Here is a 19,921-nt window from a genome sequence, read left to right as displayed (position 1 = left end):
ACCAGACTTATCTTATGATGTGAATCTTCAACACTCATCTTCCTGCATTGGTTCTCCCTGATCTAGAGCCTCATATTTATAAATTGCCATTATCTGTGCAGCAGCCTTCCTCTCTGCTATATTTTCTATCAGGCTTTGCACAGACCTAACTACTAATATAAGACACGGCAGGAGTAGACACAACATTAAAATTAGTAGGACTCCACCTACCACTGCCTTAAGCCCTCCAAACCACTCATACCAGCTACCAAACCAACTACTTGGATTGTACCCTTTCCATACCTGAGTAGGCACATGCGCTAGTTTAACCATATGGCTAGTAAGCTCAGCTATTGCTTGCCCTTCGTCATCTATTTGAAGACAGCAATTGCTCAGGTTAAACTTCCCACATACACCTCCCTCTACTGCCAAAAGGTAATCCAAGGCTAATCTATTTTGGTAGACTGCTGTCCTCATCCTGGTATTATGCTTCGCTAGAAGATTGAGCGCTTGTGATGTCTCGTTAGTAATAATCTCAACCACCGCCTGTAATCGTATAATACGGTTGAGCATATAAATAGGGGTCCTATAACCAAAGGTACCATCTTCTGCCCACGTGGCTGGCCCATAATAATCTATAATACGCTGGGGAGGCCATTCATTATCTTCCCAGGCGCCTATCTCTATGGGTCCCCTTTTCTTCCTATGATTCACATCATACACTTTAACACCTAAAGTCTCACCTGTTTCAATAGGTAACAAGAAGAAGGATGGTTTGAGCATACCCAACACACATGCCCCTTCCCAGTCCTGTGGCAGCTCCGAATAGGCTTTCTTACCACAGATCCAGTACAAATTTGCTGGGGCTTTCCAGGTAGATGTGATGGATAGGTCAAACCACACATCCTTTAAATTGGCATATCTAGCAAACGGGTTAGATGGTTCTGAGACATTTGAAGCCGACCACCAAGTTGTATTCTTTGTATCATCATCATAAGCTTTTTGCCCTAGACAAGTTAATTCTCCTACAGAAGTATTATACATCATTCCTTTCCTTGCTATGCAAACATAACCTATGATGGAGGTCTTTAATCTCCACTCAGATTTACCTCTAACACTCATATGATAATCGGCTTGTGTAGATATTAATTGGTCAACTGCCTCAGAACCGGACATTACCTCCTTTGCTTCCCAAGGCCATTGGTCTCCCATGTTAGTACCTCCACACACATAGCAGTTGGTAACATTAAGACTACCGGCAATACTTTCGGCTAAATCAATGAACAGGTTTTTAGCATTATGGGGGATCTTATTATCTATACTCATCTCTTTATAAAAGGAATGGTATACTTGATGAGTTTGGGAGGATACCGTATCAGTCTCTATCCCTATAAACAATACTGTCCCAGGATCTAAACCCGTCCCATATATTTGAAACCCAAATAAATTACCATATGTATCTAAGAACTTGTCGGGGTTATTTATAAGTATATGGACTGGGTTGCATTCCATAGACTTACAATATGGGCTGGTAGGCAACTTAGTCACTATCATGTCCTTGTCTACTGTCTGTTCCCAAGTTGCCCACCCCACACAAGACCAATATGGGCAAAAGTTATAATCTCTATTTGGGCATCTAGGACTCACATATTTTTTTTTTTTTTTTTTAATTCTTTATTTTTGCAGTGCATTTGTACAACAGCAGTAGGCAAGAGGTGCCCCAAAAGTAGTCCTCAAGCATTTCCCACGCTTAACATGCGTGGCACAGGCTTAACAGGCACTTTTTTTTAAATGTTAAAGGCAGATATAGGTAATCGCTTGTAACAGTAGCTTTAGATTATCTTTAGGCTAGGTCAGTGCATAGGTTATTAACGGTCTAGATAATGCTGATATACAACGTTTGCTATGAAGACAGGCTAGTACATTGATATTACAATATTAGGCTAACGCTCTGAGCGCCCATTCATTGCAACTGAAGTTAAGCTGGCATTTTGCACATGTTTATAGACATGCTAAAGTAAGTATCACCCATCCAGGGGACCCGAAGTGCCCACAGCAACAGGAGGCTAATTGGAGCTTATGGCTTAACAACAAATATAACATAAAATGAACTACAGCATTACTCCTTTTTATAGGCTTGGATGTGAGCGATAGTAGGTCTGCAGGAGTCAGCTGATGCCCTCCTTGGTAGTAGTATAGTCCCGCTTCTGTGTTACTGCCCTATGATGCAGGGCAGGAGGCTCGGTAAAGGCTGCAGTGTCGTTTGCGTCGTTCCTGCCGATCTCTGGATGAGGGATTCAAGATGGGTCATGTAATGTAGTCTCACTCCTCTCAGGATGTTGCTTGAGGGATCCCGATTGGTAAGTGCTGAGGTTGGGTGGTGAAGATTCTCCCCTTTTATAAGCTATATCATGTCGCCTATCTGGTGTCACTGTTATAATGTATACCTCTGTCAGACCTCTGCCTCCTTCGTCTCTTCATGCTTTTCCCAAATTTGGGGCCAGTGACAACGTACATGTCCAGTCTTGCGCGTAACATTTCAGAGTGGTAATTCCAGTTGACCCCATCGCCAAAGAACTGTTAGTCTTCTTGCAGTCGGCGCACATGGCGCCCGCCATCTTGGAGGCAGCGATCCGGTTCCCCGGCCTCAGATGCGGGATCTCGCTTATGGTCACCGGGTGAGGACCGGGATCACCCCCCCGGTCCATAGGGGGGGGAACGGAGCCAGGTCTGAGCCGATCAGTGCTTTTGGCCGGGCTCTGTGGTGCAGGATAGCGAGGCAGCGGCCGTCTGCCTCGCTCACCGCCGGAGAAGGCCCGGGTTATGGCACCGCGTTTCTCTCCCCTGGGGGACTGTAGCTCAGCGAGCCAGCCTCTCCCCAGGTCCATCTGTACCGCGGCACTGGGCGTCGGTGCTGTCGGTTCGCTTTAGGTGGAAAATATACAAGGTTTTAGCGTGTTTTCCGTTATGTTTTGCCGGAGCCGCTCTGACTTGCGACCGTCCAGGTCGGCGGCCCGGCCCCGCCCCCCCCCACATATTTATTTTTACTACTGGGGCAAATATATTTATCGTTAGACCCATACGTCCTCTCCCATCTAAGATCCCCACATACATTCCACGGCTTTCTACCACTTGATATCGCCTTACATGCATCAAATAGCAGAACACCCGAAGAATGTACGGATTCTAACACCGTCTTATTAATTAGGGTCCCCTGAGGATCTCCATTCCTGAGAGTCAACCAAATTGTACGAGGTTGATACTCCGGACTGAAGCACTTAGGTTCTCCTACTCCTAAATGGCACACACTATATTCTATATTTAGGTATCTACATCTTGATACATCTCCTTTACACTCGTATTGTGAATGCCAAATTAGGGCTTGGGAAATATGGTTACCTGTTCTTGTAGTCTTAATGCATACCTCACAGCTAGGAGTGTCGGTACCTCCACCTTCCTGAATATAAAAATACACATAAATAAACATTATCAAGAACACATCTTTCGCCGTCATCCTCAGTCTTCGTCCGTGCGAAGGCACCTCAGCTTCCAGGATGTAAGGGCTGCAGGGAATGGAGTTCTGCTCGTCTTCACAGGAGTCCCTTCGAGACTTTCCTGGCTTATACACTATACGTCGGTGAGCGGACAGGCTTTATTATGGCCGTCTAAACACTCACTTCACCAAATCTCTGTAACAATAAAATTTGTAATCCACAAAGTTCCTCGTTACTCCGACTGAGTCGTGCGTTTTAACCGGATCTTGCAGGGATTCTCTGGATCTGCTGTAACTTGCCAAGAATCGACTGCTGCTGGCTTAACCCTGGAGTGATGTATCCACGGAGTCACTTCGGCTACTTTTATCGCGTATGAACTTATCCAGATAAGATTGGATGTTCTTCTTAGCCTTCTGCGGGATGTGGTATTGTCTTAGGCTCACTGGATAAACCCCAAGTTTTAGTTCGATTTTAATAGGTGGAATATTGCGGGCCAGTCCTGGTGGGTTGTTCTCTGCCCAAACTCCTGGTATGTTGAATAAGGATTCATCACTCCTAGGGTTTTGGCTAGTCAACGCTGTATAAAGTCGCCACTCTTCTTCCTTTGGTACAGATAATGTCATAATACCTGAAGGTCCATTAAACTTTAAGGATGTTGTTCCATTTGGTAGGAACGTAATCTGCGCTTGTAATTTAGATAGCATATCACGTCCCAGCAATTGGACTAGACATTCAGGCATATAAAGGAATTGATGTTTTACTACGTGGCCTCCCAATGTACAGAGTCGACTTTTAAGAACCGGTTTTTCAGCACTTCTTCCAGTTGCTCCTATCACAGTAATAGTCCTTCCAGATGGAGGAGCAACTAGGTCAGTCACCACCGAATGTTCAGCACCAGTGTCGATCATGAACGCACTCCTTTTTCCCCCTATTGATACATCGACCATAGGCTCCGCTCGACCAAGGGGGATGGAGCCCGGTCGGTATCAATAGTCCTCCATGACCGTGTCAGCCAATCCTACAAAGTCCCTACCTTCTCTATCGCGGGACCTTTGCGCTGCTGGGAAATACCTATCTTCCCTAACACTTCCTCTGTTCCCATTGCTCCCTCTATTACCATTACTCCCTCCGGGACCTCCTCTACCTCTCGCTCTGCCTCTAAAGTTTCCATAACCTGTCCTAGGTCTGTCTCTCTCATACTGTTCTCTTCGCGGACACTCATTTCTCCAATGCCCTTCTTCCCTACAGTATGCGCACTGATTTCTACTTAAAGGTTCCTCATTCCACTTACTATCGCCTCTGTCTGGGCCCCGTCTATCTACGCCTGCGATCGCTACCGCTAGCATATCTGCCTTTCTACGCATCTTGCGCTCTTCCTCTTTCTTACTTTCTGTTTCCCTATTCATATACACTTTATTCGCTACCTCCATTAGTTGGGTGATAGACATACCTGCAAACCCTTCTAACTTTTGTAGCTTGCGCTTAATATCTCCGTAAGCTTGGCTGACAAAGGCGGAGTTCACCATTCGGGAATTATCTGCGTCCTCCGGATTAAAGGGGGTATACAAGCGGTATGCCTCCAATAATCGGTCATAAAAGACACTGGGCGCTTCATCACTTTTCTGAATCACCTCAACTGTCTTCGACATATTAATGGCTTTCTTTCCTCCGGCTTTCATGCCAGCAATTATAGCGTCTCTATAGGCTCTGAGTTGAACCATATCAGCACCATTTACATTCCAGTCGGGATTGGTGTTAGGATAATGTGTTGCGGCCCATGCTGCTGGATTGGCTTGATTCAAAGCACGGGCTCTATCCTCTAGCGCTTTAATGGCCGCTTGATTAATTCTTGTCCTTTCCTCATTGTTAAACAAAGTCATTAATAACTGCTGGCAATCAGCCCATGTCGGGTTATGTGTCTGAACTATTGAGGTGAACAGATCAGTCATAGCTTGTGGTTTCTCAGTATACGAGGAATTGTGGGTCTTCCAGTTTAAGAGATCGGTTGTCGTGAATGGGACATATACGAAGACTGGGTCAGCATGTGCCATTTGACCTGCGGCATCGATATAGGCTGACCCGGGATTCAGACGAAGAGGCATCTGGTAATGTTTTAATTGTTGGGTACCGGTCAGTTGTCGGGTTTGTATGGGGCTACGTGGAGGGGCGTCAGTCATGGGTTCCAGTCGGGGAGAAATAGGGCATAAGGATGTGGGAGCTTGGTTTTGGGAAAAGGTAGTGAATAAAACACTTCGAGTCGAGCTAGAAGAAGCTTGACCGGAAGTCTGAAGTGGTGCCAAATCAGGATATTCAGATCTAATGGGGGTTGGCTCTGATTCCGGAAGGGGAGATTTAGTACGAGAGGGGGTGGATTCTGTACTGGTAGAGGAAGCGGAAGTGGATGAGGGCAATGAGGGGAGGGTTGCAGGACTTCCTGCATTTGAGTCACTTCCTCTTAAAGGAAAGTAAGGGGGCGGCAAAGGGATCTCGGACTCAGGGGGCGTGTCCAAAATGGGCCTAACACCAGTCCTAGTGGACAAACAAGTCCTAGCCACCATGAGGCGACATTGCTCCTCGTGGCATGTCTGAATCCATTTTGGCGAGTCATTTATGGCCTGTCTCCAACAATCAATATAAGGAAACTGCCCGTAAAGTTCAGGCCTACCTGATACAGCCACGTGTAAGCGCTGTACCAGAGTTGGATCCAAACTACCACGTGGCGGCCATGCCGCAACCAAAGTAGGCCACTCCCTAGTACACAAAGTGACCAAACGTACAGGAGGCATTTTAACCCCAAAATCACAGGTTTTAAATCCCTTTTTAAAATTCTTCACCATACAACCTAAGGGATCCGGAATCGTTGACTGCGACGTGCCCATACTTATCAATGGAACGTCGTTGACAACGAATACTATACACGCGTACTATTCAACATTCACACCCGTTTCCTGTGGCAACAGCACCACGTGGTACGGTTACCAAGTGAAACGTACACAATAACACAATAAACACTCAGGGAATTCCCGTACACACACAGCTGTTACACCAGTCACTATATAATCAATATTATGCCCTTTGGCGAAACTATACAGTCACCCACGCTATAATTCTCTATATATGAATTACCCGTCTATAACACACCCCAGTAACATCGTCTTTTACAAATAGCGGTTACAGTACGGTTAGCATAGGTCAAAGCACAATTTAAGGTCACAATACAATTATTAGTGGTTATGGTGTTAAACATGCATTAGACGACAATGATTAGTACTTATATACAGTGTCAGTAAATATACAGGGTTATGGTACCGTGCACTATAATACAGCAACGCACTATTAACACTCTCGCTAGACAGCTGAGCTCGCGCTATCTAACAAGATATACACTTTACTAAACAATCGTTAACACATTTACAATTCCCAACTAAACTATTGGCCAGTACCTTGAATGGACTACCTAAAACTATGTACACCCGTTTTGGTTAGCCACACTGCCCAAGCACCACATATAGCGAGCTAGAGGACCGAATTTACACAGACGCCTCTTAGTCGATAACTATCAAAAATCTAGTGGGTTCCAAATTTACACGCCTTCCCACTTAGCCAAGATAGGTTGAGAGCTAGCGAACCGAATTTACACAGACGCCGCTTAGTCTCCCGGTCCCTCCGACCTAGCGAACAAAATATACACCCTAGAACGCTAGTCTAGACAAGACACCGGTGTCCGGCTAGGGCTATTTACACCAGAACCCCGCCTGACTAACAAAATCAAACGGTCTGACTAAAGAGCGTTCGATCGAGCGGTGCGCCTTCGCTCCTTCCCTCCGACAGAGGGGGCAGATTCCATACACAAATAACCCCTTATGGGCCTACCGCACAATCGGTATACCCCTAGTGGGTCTGCCGTCTAAAACAGCAGTTGTCTTACCTCCTCGTTCCTGAACCTGAGTTCACACTCATCGACGGGGACACCCCAGCACTTCTTACGTAGAGGCCGATGATCTCCTGGACAACAGACCAGTGGCGCCGAGACGAAGGGAGGTCCACGCAGAAGTTCAGGGGTGCAGCCGTAGAGAACGTGGGCAAGGGAGGTCCACGCAGAAGTTCAGGGGTGCAGCCGTAGAGAACGTGGGCAAAGACCGTCTCACGCCTCTGCCTCTCAGCTACCGTTGAACGATGAGTTTCCCGGCCAATGCACCAAATGATACCGGAGAAACTGACGGAAGCGAAGCACAGAGAGATGGACACAGGTTTCTTCAGGAAGGAAGAGATTCTTTATTGGATCACCGATCGGGACTCAGAGGGACTAACGTCACCAAAATACAGCAAGTTCTGAGCCCCGGACAATAGTGCAGGCTCCCTATATAGGCACATAACTCCTCCCATATTAAGCTCCACCCGCACATTCTCTTAACCAATCAACACAAATAAGAATTAACTTCCTGCTTGACCGCATGGCTTGTCCAGCACAATGGAGGAGGGGAATACTATATCCTGTATTCTTGCACATGCTCCGTACACTACTGATCGTATCTTGCCTCGTGCAACCAACTGATCGATACGTCAGCATATGCACGTACACATGCCACGTGGTAATCTCGGCCTACTAAATTTATTTTTACCGAGATTCCACCACACGGTCTGAGCTCCGCCGGGTGCAGAGCTGCAGACCGTGTAATAAAAGTCTCGCAAGCTCCCTGAGTGTTGCCATAGTAACGCTCTGGGAGCTCGCGAGACTTCTATCACACGGTCTGCAGCTCTGCAACCGGCGGAGCTGCAGACCGGAGCTGCTGGGCAGAATGATTGGAGGGAGCCCGGCGGCATACAGGGCAAACCGCCGGGCTCCCTCCTGGTGTCAGTCTGCCTGACTGCCCGGCGGCCCTGGATGTGTGGGTCAGCGCGACCCACTGGGGATCGCCCTGCGACCCACCAGTGGGTCGCGACCCACACTTTGGGAACCGCTGCAGTAGTACATGCCTGCATAATTGCATTGTGGGTATATCTAGTAAATCTTTAAAGATATTTATATATATATATATATTATTTACATTGGAGTGTTCCTTTAAGATTTCAATGAGAGTCAGGAGCTGCTCTGCAGCACAGGAAGTCAGGAATTTTATAGTAAAGGTGAGGCTTAATATCTGGCTTAGGGACTAATGTAGCCTAACCCCAATTATTGTTCTACCTAGATGTAATACTGAAATTAACCCTAGACATTATTGTAACCCAAAGTGTTGGTGATCACCTACTGTAAATGCAGTCCCTAAAGCGAACACTTCTTTAACCCAGAAGTTTCTACTTCTTTGTGCTACAGCATTGAAACCCAACCTTTACTTTCCTTATAATATCTCGCCGAGTAGTCTCTTCAGCCAGCGTGCATGCAAGTCTTCGAGAGTTCAGGTAAAAGTTCATTATGGGGAACAAACTTTAGCACTACACTGAGCTGCTTATACTATTCATGCCCAAGCTTAGTGGTGTATTTTGGTTTTGTGCTGCTCTAGGCATGACAAAACTTGGACCCAGTCACCTACATTTATCTTTCTGTTTTCACACACACTAACTGACAGACTGACACGCATATACAATCATTGATAGAAACACATACACGATCAGTGACAGACGCACACTCACTTAGTGTCAGACACACACCCAATCAGAGACACACATAAAATTACTGACAGACACACATACACTCTCACTGACAAACACATACACTCTTTGACAGACACACACACTGATACACTCACAATTTTTTTTTGTATTATTACAGTCCATCCAACCTCCCTACCTTTTGGAATTGCTCGAGTGGATTCTCTATTTCCCTGGGATCCAATGGGGGTCCTTTCACTGCCAGGCAGGCAGCAAATGCAGGTGGCGATGGAGCTCTGATCTTCCTGCTCTGCTCCCTTGCACTTTGCTTAGTGATGCAGGGGCCAGAGTGATGTCATATTCTGGGTTTGGCATCCTTGCGGGGCATGCGAGAGAGCAGAGCAGGAAGAGCTTAAGGGACAGCACTCCCTCACCGCTTGCCTTCAAAATGAGCAGATGCCAGCCTTGGGGAGGGGGACCGACGGAGAAGAGGTTGACAACACATCTGCCGTGGCATTTAGGGGGCAGTGTTTTCCAGCCCCCCTCCCCACCCTGAAATTGCCAAAGCAAATGCCTTGTCCGCCTCGCGTTAAATACAGCACTGACCAAGTGCATGGTGTTTATGAGATAAATAGTTTAGCCCCCACATGTAGATATACATATCACGTAGGATCATTTAAAATAGCAGCCAAACAAAACCTGCTGTCATTATATTTACAGGGGGTTTCAAAGTTTTTGTAACGTTTGTGTCATGTACTCCTGAGACTCCAAGCACACAAGCACAAATATACAAATTGGGCTCTCAACAGAGCTGCAGGGAAGGGAGAATTGGATGAATTGTAGATGGCAAGGGAAGAAGCAAAAATGTTTCCGGTATGTCCGCCTCAAAACATGAATAGGCAGCAGCACATAATCCTAGGAAACTTTTGGATCCACCATAAATCATAACTGTATGTTCATTGTGCTCCACAGCTAGCTAGCAGCCGAGGGTTTGACTGCTGAGTCCACTCAAATGTGAGTTATTTTTGAGCAGAAGTTAGCCCCTGTCTCAGGGGATCAGAGGAGAACACAGCAGCTGTTTGTGTGGAACCCAGCAGATCAGGTGAGTCTCTCAATAAGCACACCACAGGAATGGATACTAAATCTGATCACCCTGCTTTTCCCATGTGTCTCAGCCCAAATCCTATTTTAATGTGGGGTGTCTCAGAGTTTATTAAAGAGCTCTACAGCAGTAAAATAGACAGCGGGTATGGCAATAAAGCTGAGTTCCAGATCATTAAAACATAGATAGCATAGATGATCTCCTCGCTCCTCAGGAATACAGTCCATAGTTTGTATGTGATAGCAACATAGAGCTCCACAACAGTAAATTTCACAGTTATATAATGTGAGTGCATCATAGAACACTGTCTAAACATGATCTAATGATGAGTATACATCTGTTGGTGGAGTTTGTAGTAGCTTAAATGCCAATGATACCCCATCCACAAGAAAACTTAGGAACAATCCACAGCAAAAGATATAGCAGTCAATATACTTATACTAATACAATATACAAATACTAGGCATTGAATAACACGCTGAATGTGCTTTGTGCTCTGTAAAAATATATTGCTGAAAACAATAAAATATAGTTATAAAAGTCCTAAATGAGATGAAAATGGGGCTGAATTACTCCATAATGCACTGTGTCCTGTGCAAGTGTATACAGAAATGTCACCCATGAGCTTAAAACAGCAAAAATTGCAATAAAATATGTAGTGGGTGGTAAAGAATGGAAGAATTGACCCCTAATATTCACAACAATCTGGAATGACTTTCCACTATAATAATGTTTGTGTGTTCATGATTCTTTGGAATACACAGCCAATGCCAAGACTAAGCTACTGCCATCCTTAGCTGCCTGGATAGATCTGAAGAGATTAAAGGGACACTATAATCACCTGAACAACGTAATGAAGCAGTTTTGGTGTATAGAACATGCCCCTGCAGCCTCACTGCTCAATCCTCTGCCATTTAGGAGTTAAATCCCTTTGTTTATGAACCCTAGTCACACCTCCCTGCATGTGACTTGCACATCCTTCCATAAACACTTCCTGTAAAGAGAGCCCTATTTAGGCTTTCTTTATTGCAAGTTCTGTTTAATTAAGATTTTCTTATCCCCTGCTATGTTAATAGCTTGCTAGACCCTGCAAGAGCCTCCTGTATGTGATTAAAGTTCAATTTAGAGATTGAGATACAATTATTTAAGGTAAATTACATCTGTTTGAAAGTGAAACCAGTTTTTTTTCCATGCAGGCTCTGTCAATCATAGCCAGGGGAGGTGTGGCTAGGGCTGCATAAACAGAAACAAAGTGATTTAACTCCTAAATGACAGTGAATTGAGCAGTGAAATTGCAGGGGAATGATCTGTACACTAAAACTGCTTTATTTAGCTAAAGTAATTTAGGTGACTATAGTGTTCCTTTAACTTTTTAACTGTTTGTAATTGTAATGGGAACAATTCTTCTTGGTAAGGTCTTCTCGATACCCACTGCACAGTCAGATATGCTTTATTGAACATAAGAATTAGCCTCGAGGGGCGGAGCCAACGGCACACCGAGGCAGTCGCCATCTCTGAGCGCTCTGCACGACCGGCACTAAAGAACCCAAAAAACGGGTACACCGAAACCAATCGACCCAAACCAACGACGGGTACAGCGTCTAGGCACCCTGCTGAACACGCAGATGCCTTTTTTTCAACCGTCGGGCACGAAACGCCGGAGCAAGGGGCAGGGGGCCTATCGCACACGCGACCAATACCTCACCAGGGAGCTGACAACGTGGCTGGAACAAAGCCCGCAATTAACAGAGGTAGACTCCCCAGTAACTGCAGATATGGGACGGAGGTCCAACAAACTGACCGCAAGTACCCCCACACATAACAGGGACATCAGCGGCATGCTGCAGCACCACCCGCCCGCACAGGCCCAGGCTCCCAAGGCAACCTCACCTAAGAGGTCTGACGATGAGGACTCAATACACAGCACTGCTGAAACCACTGCAGGCACCTCAACTGCACAAGCACATAGTGGAATAACCCCAGCGACGAAAATGGACATTCAGACCATGTTAATGGGACTTCAAAGTAACCTGCAAATTATGTGGCAAGCTGACCTGAAAGGGCTAGCAGCAGAGGTACAGACATTGTCGGGCCGAACACAGACCACGGAAAAAGAAGTGAAAGACCTGAGCCAAGCCCTGAACTCACTGACAGACAAGGTGGCCCAGTTGCAAACAACACAAGCTTCTGTCACCAGGCAGGTAAACATCCTTGATGATAGGGGTAGGACGAAAAATATCAAGATCAGGGGGGTCCCAGAATCAATACCATTGGACGACCTACCCCATTTTGTAAGACGCTTGGTGGCCTCGCTCATCCCTAACAAGCAGGCGAAGCACTTTACATTTGACGGAGTATACCGTATTGCTAAACCCCAAAAGGCACCCAAGTCGGCCTCACGTGACATAATCCTACGCTGTCAAACCGTCACAGATAAAATAGCCCTAATAACTGCCATAAAAGGGAAAACGCCATATGACTTTGAAACTCACCAAATCACGTTCTTTCAGGACTTATGCAGGGACACACTAGCATGGCGCAAGAGTTTGCAGACCGTAACCACCACCCTGCGCACAGCGGGTTTGATATATAGATGGGCAACCCCCAGAACGCTATGGGTGACCAAAGGAGAGCAACACTACAGAATCGCCAACGAGGACGAAGGGCGGGCATTGCTGCACACACTGGGACTCTCCAACAACGCTACCGGGGAAGACAACTCGCACCCAGAACCAGTCCCCTGAAACCTGGACTGTTCACACGCCAGACCTCCAGCTCTTGTTATTGTTAAGTTTTATTATGCTTTAATCTCCTGTCTCACGTACTATACCAAGTTATGTATAACATGTTTACAGTCAGCTCCATTTATCTAACGAAGTTAGGTCGTAATTGACCCTGTGCCTTAAGGCGACACGGCAGCAGACTGCCGTATACCCCCCCCCAATGTCTCCGGGTTAAGAGGCATAGCAACCGTTGGAACACATTACGCCCTGAATGGTCCAATCTTTCACTCACACAGACCTCCACCACCGTATTCGAGAACCCCATCTCCACACGGCTCAGACACAAATATCTTGGGTTATAGACCACCCACACATAGACGACACTCGAACCCCTAGTCCCTACCCTAGTACACTCACCTATGCCTTCCCGCGACTAAAGGGGACAGGTGGATTCATAGCGCAACCCCCATACCAGAACCATCTCGTCTTAGGTGCAACACCCTACTTTCACACTAGACATGACACACATAGTCCATACTGGTATCGGCGACCATGTCGTTATAACTATTTAGCCTTATATGAAAAAATGTGTATGACTACTCCTAGCCCCAATGGCAGAATATATTGATTGTTGAAACGCTTTGTACATTTGCTGTTGTGGCATGTTTCAAACTTGTAATATTGAATTTATACTGAAAAATAAAGATTTACAAAAAAAAAAAAAGAATTAGCCTCCAGCAATCCAACATTCATGTTGTAATGACAACCAAAACAATTTATGCAAATTCCCTAACGAAAACATTCACATAACAATTTAAATAGAGTAACACTTCAATGGTAGTTACACTCCCCAAAGACTATTCCATTACATAGTTTTTTTAATATTTGATGCTCCATCAGACACTATTTACATATGCACAAGCATTCATGTGAACAGTATTGTACTGTATGTTTGTAAATTGTAAAACGTGACCTTGATCATACAGTGATTCTGTAAAAACATGCACTCACTCATTGAATCTTAAAGGGACACTATAGGCACCAAAACAACTTTAGCTTACTGAAGCAGTTTTGGTGTATAGATCATGCCTCTGCAGTCTCACAGATCTATTCTCTGCCATTTAGGTGCTAAATCACTTTGTTTATACAGTTCCAGCCACACCTCCCTGCATGTGGCTTACACAGCCTTCCTAAAGACTTCCTGTAAAGAGAGATCTAATGTTTAAACTTCCTTTAATGCACCGTCTGTTTTATTTAGAATGTATATTTTGCTCTGTTAATAGACTGCTAGAGCCTGCAGTAGCTTCCTGTTTGTGAATAAAGTTTTATTTACAGAGGAAGGTGTGGCTAAAGCTAAATAAATAGAAACAAATGTGATTTAACTCCTAATTGGCAGAGAATTGAGCAGTGAGACTGCAGAGACTTGATCTATACACCGAAACTGCTCCATTAAGCTAAAGTTGTTTTGAAGCTTATAGTTTTCCTTTAATATAAGAAAATATAAAGAAAAAAATAGTTCTAGAGAAGCTTCAGTACAACTGGTTGATTAGGCCACTTTGAAGATGTAGAACACACACAACTATACAATACTGCAAAACATCAAGTTTAATCATATTAAGATGTCCAGGTGTCGTTGTGAACCAATGCTCACTATTATGGAACTGTCTGTTGCTTTTCAAAGCCTGCAGATACAAAGGGAATACGATTTTGAAAAGCAAAAGATGGTGAGCATTGGGTCAGAAAACTGAAAATCTGACCAAATGTGTATAAAGATGGCTGTTCCAGTGAGTTGTGATGGAAGGCAAGAGACTTCTTTAAAAAATTGCACCATACAATCCCCTTCCTCTCATGCCTCATATCCAAACTCTTCTCCATCCATATGTCACAAACTCACTCCCTCTCTGTGTTATTACATCACTCCATGTCACATGGCAATGAATCCCCAATATCCTTTGCCTTCTTGCTCACCTTATGAGGTGCTCTCCTCAAATGACTAACCTTTTAGCCATGCCTTTCATCTGCTCTTTCATGGTGTGTTTTATTTTCCATTATCCCATGGCATTTTCCCTATGATTCTTCATGTATTTCGACTGTGTCAGTGTTTGCAAGGTATATATTTAACCCATTTTAGGACCAGGTTTAAGCAAATCCCATTACATATTACCCCTCCTGGCATTAAGAAGTAGATATATGCATTATACTAGTAAAATATAATTGACTGTTTCCTATGGATCTCTTATATACAGCTATGTTTTGTCATGCTTAATGGAGAGATGCCTCAATAAGTTATGTACATTGGGCTAAAGATTAGCACGTTTATGACACTAGTTGTGCCAATAATGACATGATACCTATATGTTACAGAGAACAGAATTCCAAAGCAATGCTGGTTGCTCCAGTAGAATGAGATCACCAGAACTGTTGTGTGTGCCACACTGAGTACCTTTGAGAATCACTCTTTACTCACCTGTATTACTACAGCAATGTATGCGATAGTAGAAGCACATTGCAGTGATAGTATGCAATAGAATCAGGTAGCTATGCCAGCCAGCGTATCTATAGGTATGAATATTCCATGACCCATGACAGCTGTCACATGGCAGGGGTTGCGTGACACATATTTGCAGTACTTCCCCAGAGTGTAACTGACATAGCCTGCATGAAAAATATATTTTTACATTTTCGATCAGATGTTAACTTGCTTTAGATCTTTTTTTTTTTGTATCTCCTGCTCTGTAAATTGAACTTTAATCACACACAGGAGGCTTCTGCAAGGTCTAGAAGGCTAATAACTACAGGAGATATGCAATTTGAAATTCAAGAGATCATGCAATAAAAGAAGTTAAAACAGTAGATGTCACTTTACGGGAAGTGTTGAGAAAGGTAAGCTGTGTAAGTCACATGCAGGGAGGTGTGACTAGGGCTAGAGACTTGACCAGGGGCATGATCTATACACCAAAACTGCTTCTTTGAACTAAAGTTGTTTTTCTGACTATAGTACCCCTTTCAGCAATTTGTTTATAACCAGGATTTTATTTGTTTCTGGGTCAGGGCTTAACATTTGCAGTCATTACTTGTGTTTGGCTTGGTGCCTGCATGCCTAATATACGTGGCTGCTGAACTAGTGCTAAAAAAAGCTGGTGTAAAATAGACAAGATAATTGCGGTTTCAGAATTCACATCCACCTCTAATTTCCTAAGCACCCTGCTTTTGCAGCCCCTTCCCACCAACTAGACAGTCACTCCAACGGCCCAGTCCTTTTTCATCAAGTTTTTGTTTCCATGTTGCTAGAATTTCACAGGATTGCTGGATTCTCCAGAACAGTATGGATTAAAGAAGCAGATTGTTACAATAGATTTATAGCCTATCATCCACCTCATCCAACACAGGAGAATCAAAGACACAGCCGCTTAGAGATTGACGGAATTATAGAGTGAGGGAGACCACAATTGCTCTCATACAACATGTAGATATGCAGCAGATGTATCAAACCATGCATTGTTGACTGGTTGACATTGAGGTCAAATTCTACTCACAGTGAAGTTAAGGAATCAGTAAAAATATATTGATCCCTAACTTAACCTTTCAGTTAGCACTATTAGCAATATGTCTCTCTGTGTGAATGTTTTACATCTTCTCAAGTCTTATTTATATGGAAAGGGGAAAATACCTATTGACAGTGGGGAGACATGAGATTGTAGTGATATAGGGTGGGAAATATAAAGGTCTAACGATAAAAGCTAAGTGGTTTTCACAATGATCAGGAACTTTTACACCTCGATTCATATTTTGCTTTAAATGCTTTTAAAAGTAAAAGTATAACTGAAGGCCATTATATTTGATTTTATTGGGTTTTGTGGTGAAATATATTCTAACCCACTGTTCTCACATTGACAGAAATCTTCCAAGGAAGACTCTGAACAATTCTGTATGAATTATGGATGAACTATCAATCATAAAAGTTGAATTGTCTCCAAATCCCATTTTGTCAGATCAAGAGGATACCATTATTGAAGATGCAGACCAGCATAACCAAGAAATCCTCCAAGGGCAAAACCATGAAATTGATAAAATGTCACGTCATTGCTCTGAATCTATCTGTAAACTAGACAATTATGAAAATGGAAAGCACAAGCCTCAACATTTCCGAAACCTAAATGTTCACACAGAGGAGAAACCTTTTGTATGTTCTGAATGTGGGAAATGTTTTCCCAGAAAGTCTAAACTTATCATACATGTGAGAACTCACACAGGAGAGAAACCATTTTCATGCTCTGAATGTGGGAAAGGTTTTCCTTCAATGTCAAATTTAATTAAACATGAAAGAATTCACAGAGGTGTGAAACCATTTTCATGTTCTGAATGTGGAAAATGTTTTATCACAAAGTCAGAGCTTGTTGTGCATGAAAGAATTCACACAGGAGTGAAACCATTTGCATGCTCTGTATGTGGGAAACGTTTTACCACAAAAGCATATCTTAATTCTCATGAAAATGTACACACTGGGGAAAAACTATTTAAATGCTCTGAATGTGGGAAATGTTTTATCAGAAAGGCCGGTCTTATCAAACATAAAAGAATACACACAGGTGAGAAACCATTTGCATGTTCTAAATGTGGAAAGTGTTTTACAACAAAATCAACTTTGATTTTTCATGAGAGAAGGCATGTAGGAGACAAACCATTTGCATGTTCTGAATGTGGGAAACGTTTTACAACAAAGCCAGAACGTATCAAGCATGAGAGAATTCACACAGGTGAGAAATTATTTGCATGTTCTGAATGTGGAAAAAGTTTCACTACAATGCATGAACGTATTAAACATGAGAAAACTCACACTGGAGGAAAATTGTTTGCCTGTTCTAAATGTGGAAAATGTTTTACCACAAAGTCAACTCTTATTGAACATGAAAGAAGACATGCCGGAGACAAACCTTTTGCCTGTTCTGAATGTGGAAAATGTTTTACCACGAAGTCAGATCTAATGAAACATGAAAGGATTCATACAGGAGACAAACCATTTGCATGTTCTGAATGTGGGAAATGTTTTACTACCCAGTCATGCCGAATGGCTCATGAAAGAATTCATACAGGATTAAAACCATTTGCATGTTCTCTATGTGGGAAACACTTTACAACACAATCTTATCAAATAGCCCATGAAAGAACGCACACAGGAGAGAAGCCATTTGCATGTCCTGAGTGTGGGAAATGCTTTATTACAAAATCAGCTCTCCTTAAGCATAAAAGAACTCACACTGGAGAGAAACCATTTGCATGTTCTGAATGCGGGAAGCGTTTTACTAGAAAGTCATATCTGATTTCCCATGTAACAATGCACACTGGGGTCAAACCATTTGCATGTTGTGAATGTGGTAAAGGTTTCACCAGCACGCAACACCTTCTTAGACATCAGAGCACTCATACGGGTGAAAAACCATTTGAATGTTCTGACTGTGGGAGAGGTTTTTCCAGAATGTCAAGTCTTATTTCTCATGAGAGATCTCACACAGGAGAGAAACCATTTGAATGTTCTGAATGCGGAAAATGTTTTACCAGAAAGTCAAATCTTAATTCACATAAAAAAAGCCACAAAGATGAGAAATCAGTTGAAAGTGATGAATAAATTAAACAATTTAAAACAAATTCAGGTCTTAGATATGTGGAATGTCCCCACCTTGAGAAGAAGTATTGCATGTTCTGAATGAAGGCACTGTTCTATTTTTCATAGTAATAGTATTTTTTTTTATTTTTCATGCACACAAGTTAATTCAAAAAAATTAATTTAACATTCAAGACGAAGTTAGAATTTGAAGTTCTAGAACACAGTAGCCAGATTGGAAATATTCTCCAAGTCACCTATGTATTCAGGCCGACTGTTTTGGCTCAAAGTTTTAATATTTACATTGAATCTATGACAATTCAAACTTAAGTGAATAAACCAGATACTGATGCTTGTAAATGGAAGGTCCACAATGTCATTATGCTGATGTTTATCTCAACAGGAAAAGACGTGTATGGAAATTTGAAATGTATAGTTATCACATGCCTTGGAAGCACAAGGTGTGTACACGCTGTTAATATATGTGTACTTGACTATATTGTTTACTTGCGTGATTCTCGACTTCATTGTCTGTATTTCACCTTGCACATCATGCTGATTATTTTAATATTTCAAAATATAGATTTATTATAACTGAGTAATTCTCCATAGCCTAATAATACATACTATACAATATGTATTAAGTACAGTTAATTTTTTAAAACAGTCAACATTATAATTGTGCATGAGTAATGCTTAATCGTCGTGGCTCTCCTTTTCTACGTCCCTGGTCACCAGTGGCAATATATTAAATCAGGGCAATATCCAAACTAAGACTTAACGACATTGGGGAGTTTCATCCAGAAGTATAACATTTATAAGAGTGTGAGATTGTCATCCTATATAGGCTCTTGCTTATTTATCCACACGTCTGTGTATAGAATACCAGTCAACTGTAATATGAAATATAAAAAGGATATTACAGTGTCTGACAGTAAATCCAAACTCTATCCAATGTTTAGATGCTTCCTTGATAGCTGAAACAATGCTGTAGGCTGTGGAAAACTCTGCTATGTGTATGTTCTTTGAAGCATTATTAAAGGGACACTATAGTCACCAGAACAACTACAGCTTATTGAATTTGTTCTGGGGAGTAGAATCGTTACCTTCAGGCCTTTTGCTGTAAACACTGTCTTTTCAGAGAAAATGCAGTGTTTACATAACAGCATTTTGATAACTTCACTGGCCACTCCTCAGATGGCTGTTAGAGATCCTTCCTGGGTCATGGCTGCCTAAAATGCATCCAAACATTCAGTGTCTCCTCCCTCTGCATGCAGACACTGAACTTTCCTCATAGAGATTCATTGATTCAATTCATCTCTATGAGGAGATGCTGATTGGTCAGGCCTGTGTTTGAATCATGCTGGCTCTTCCCCTGATCTGCCTCTTTGTCAGTCTCAAACAATCCTATGAGGAAGCATTGTGATCGGAT

General features: G+C 43.1%; 1 protein-coding gene and 1 pseudogene across 2 annotated transcripts in view; one reads left to right on the top strand and one right to left on the bottom strand.

The window, feature by feature from the left end:
* The window catches only part of LOC134574565 (gastrula zinc finger protein XlCGF26.1-like), a 27,594-nt gene extending 8,464 nt beyond the window's left edge, over positions 1–19,130 (top strand). For both annotated transcript variants that reach the window (XM_063433689.1, XM_063433690.1), the window contains exons 2-3: positions 10,035–10,164; positions 16,785–19,130. In XM_063433689.1, coding sequence (XP_063289759.1) covers positions 16,825–18,513 — 1,689 coding nt within the window. In that variant the 5' untranslated portion in view covers positions 10,035–10,164; positions 16,785–16,824 and the 3' untranslated portion in view covers positions 18,514–19,130. The remainder of the gene's footprint in view (positions 1–10,034; positions 10,165–16,784) is intronic.
* LOC134574823 (zinc finger protein 850-like) overlaps positions 1–19,921 on the bottom strand; it is an 86,331-nt pseudogene that overhangs the window by 38,925 nt on the left and 27,485 nt on the right.

The sequence above is a fragment of the Pelobates fuscus genome, chromosome 10, assembly GCF_036172605.1.
Source record: "Pelobates fuscus isolate aPelFus1 chromosome 10, aPelFus1.pri, whole genome shotgun sequence".
In the NCBI taxonomy this organism is placed as follows: domain Eukaryota; kingdom Metazoa; phylum Chordata; class Amphibia; order Anura; family Pelobatidae; genus Pelobates; species Pelobates fuscus.
Note: the sequence above shows the minus strand (reverse complement) of the source record. Positions and strands in the feature narration are given on the sequence as shown.